Raw genomic sequence first — 2,598 nt, forward strand, 5'->3', positions numbered from 1 at the left:
AATGGGGTCGCAGCGCACCCCGCTGCGGCTGGTAGTACAAGCCAGCCCCACGCGTGCACGTAAGGAGGCTTCAGAGAAGCTTCCTTTGTCGCATGCTTTGCCTTTGAACGAACTTGTAGAACTTTTGCAAGCGCTTACACGCAGCGTGCCTGTAGTGCATAGACACTGCATTGCCCACAGGTTGCGATAGCCTAAGAGCAAGATGGAGAGTGCATACCCTGAGGTATTCGATGTCTTAGACTTTCTTGGTCCAAGTATAAGTAGAATTGAGTAGTACTAGTGGGATTATGAAAATATTAGTGGTTAGAGGTCTAGGGCCAGGGCTCGCCGGCATTCTGACCGCTGCACCTGGTCCCGGATTGGCTGGCCAGCTCGCCCCTGGCAAGGGAAAGCAGATACTATGTGGGGAGCGATTTCGATCGATTCTCCCACCGGAAGTTCCGTAATTTTGGGACTTTCCCTGGGAATAACAGAAACCTGATGTTATTTAGGTATTCATCCTGTAGGTCCAATGACATTGAGACCACGGGACTATTCAAGGGACAGACGTAGCCACGGCAAACGCCCACCGTGTGTTACAGTGCCAAAACCTTGGGAAGGCTTCTGCGCTAACTCATGCTACATCCCGTATCAAGCGGTAGTCTCCACCAGGGAACGCAGAACCAATATCAGTCGGAACAGGACATTTTCTACAACGTGTGGAGCACACGGAACAAAATAGTTACAACTCGGGGTTCCCATGTTCCATGATATTAGCCTCTATCAGCTCACTATGTAGGGGATGTTACCTCTACGATCCGAAAGTCACTGTCTTCTGCCTTCGGAGCAATATCCTTGGAGTTTCTCTTCAGAAGCTGATAGTAGTTCAGTACTAAAGAGTATAAGTTCGGTTTTCCTTTGTTAACAGCAGATCCGCGTGACTTCCGTGAACTTGTAAGCACCATTGGACCCTGAGCGCTACAACACCCCTTTATCTGCATGCAGTGACACTATAGAAAATTGCTGAACACTACCTTGGCCTCGTATAGCCAGCATGCTCACAAGTAATGATACACGTGCCAATTTCACACAGATAATGCTACGGCGACGGTCCTCTACTGCGATCAACGACTCTCGTCGCAGAGCAGCACAGCGACGAATGAAACGAGACGCCATTTGGACAAAAGAATTGTTCAAGGCTTTAAGGTAAATCCCGCCTTATGTGCGTTTCCAACCAAGTGGCCATTCAAGCGCATACACGGTCATCCGGCGGGTCATTCTACAGTTGTTCCTGCGGCAAGCGGGTTCACAGTAGCACCACCCCACTTATTTTCATGATATAAAGCGAATATATTCCATAAAAGAAAGGAAGGAAGCATAATCTACACACTAGCGTCAGATGCAGTGGAGTTGTGCAGTCGATTGTACATGCGCGCCTGCAATACGTGCCTGCGTGCTGCTGGCTAAGTTCACAAGAAGCCCATTTTCTACAACCACATTGAAATTTTAAGGGGTCTATTTTTATCCTATACAAAGCACGATAACAGGCCCATTTAACATTCGAAATGTTTGTGGCCTCGTCACTTTTCGCTGCCTCCGTGGCAATCCTAGCGGAGGCGACGGGCGTCGATCAAGAACCGGTCGCGCCTGTTGGCAGCCGTGATGTCATTTACGTGCAGAATGGCCTTGGCATGTTTGGTCAGAGTGCCAATCCACCGGTACAGAGGAAGCAAGACACAATGTCGCTGATCTTAGCGGTTGCCGTTGTGGCTGTCTCTGCTGCTACCGCGTTCTTCTTCTTCAAGGCTCTAAAATCCAGCGAATATTGGGCCACCTTCTCGGCAGATAATCAGCGCGTGAGCAGTGTCTCCTATCCGTTCGACCGCCTCTCGGATATCGTCAGCTATCCTAGCGAGGACAGGCCCTGTCCGCGCTGCTACTAGCAATCAATGTCGGGTGAATCATGAACCTATCAACAACCCTCCAGATGCTGGTTGAAGTGCCTGCTACTGACGTCGGAGGCGCATTTAGTTCATACGCCTTTTTACAGAGGCATCGGAGGTCTATGAACTGACAAACACTGAAGGTTGGAGACACTGTTGCAGACTGCACATTCGTACATGATGTCGACCGTCCAAGTTGCAAAGTCTCACGAACCCAAATCTCCCACTGCACCAGTCCTCTTGAAAATATACTACTGCATCGGGGAAATTCGTTTTTGAGCCTTTGCGTCATAGTACAGAACTTGTCACGCCAGATGAATCATTTCATTTCGTCTCTTCAAGATGACACTGTGCCCCCCCGTAGACAAGTTTGTTTGGGACATTCAGGATATTGGCTGTTGTGAATAACTACGTGCAAGCCGACGCGCGCTTGTCACGAGCAGCAAAATGGTTACCACCATGGTTCGCAGGTTCGCGATAGCTGGACCTCGACAAGTTATTCTTGTGAACCGCGTATATACTATGCAACGATCATGGGGTACTTATTCGCTTAATTCTATGGGCTTCCAGGTGGTGAGCCAGGAATACGCCCAACTGTAGCAATTCGAAGCAGCGCCACAGTTTCTCTGGGGTGGAACTGATCGTCGAGAAGCAGGAGGCCGTATGTCCTGCGCGG

At 49.6% G+C, this 2,598-nt stretch overlaps 1 protein-coding gene across 1 annotated transcript; it reads left to right on the top strand.

Moving 5' to 3' along the window:
• Positions 1 to 1,544: 1,544 nt before the first annotated feature.
• Positions 1,545 to 1,922, top strand: EMH_0061800 (uncharacterized protein; the record flags this gene model as incomplete). The annotated part of the gene is made up of 1 exon (XM_013497964.1): positions 1,545 to 1,922. The coding sequence occupies one exon, from the start codon at positions 1,545 to 1,547 to the stop codon at positions 1,920 to 1,922; it is 378 nt and encodes a 125-aa protein (XP_013353418.1).
• Positions 1,923 to 2,598: the final 676 nt, after the last annotated feature.

Source organism: Eimeria mitis, genomic scaffold (assembly GCF_000499745.2).
Source record: "Eimeria mitis Houghton genomic scaffold, Emh_scaff3054, whole genome shotgun sequence".
Classification (NCBI taxonomy): Eukaryota; Apicomplexa; class Conoidasida; order Eucoccidiorida; family Eimeriidae; genus Eimeria; species Eimeria mitis.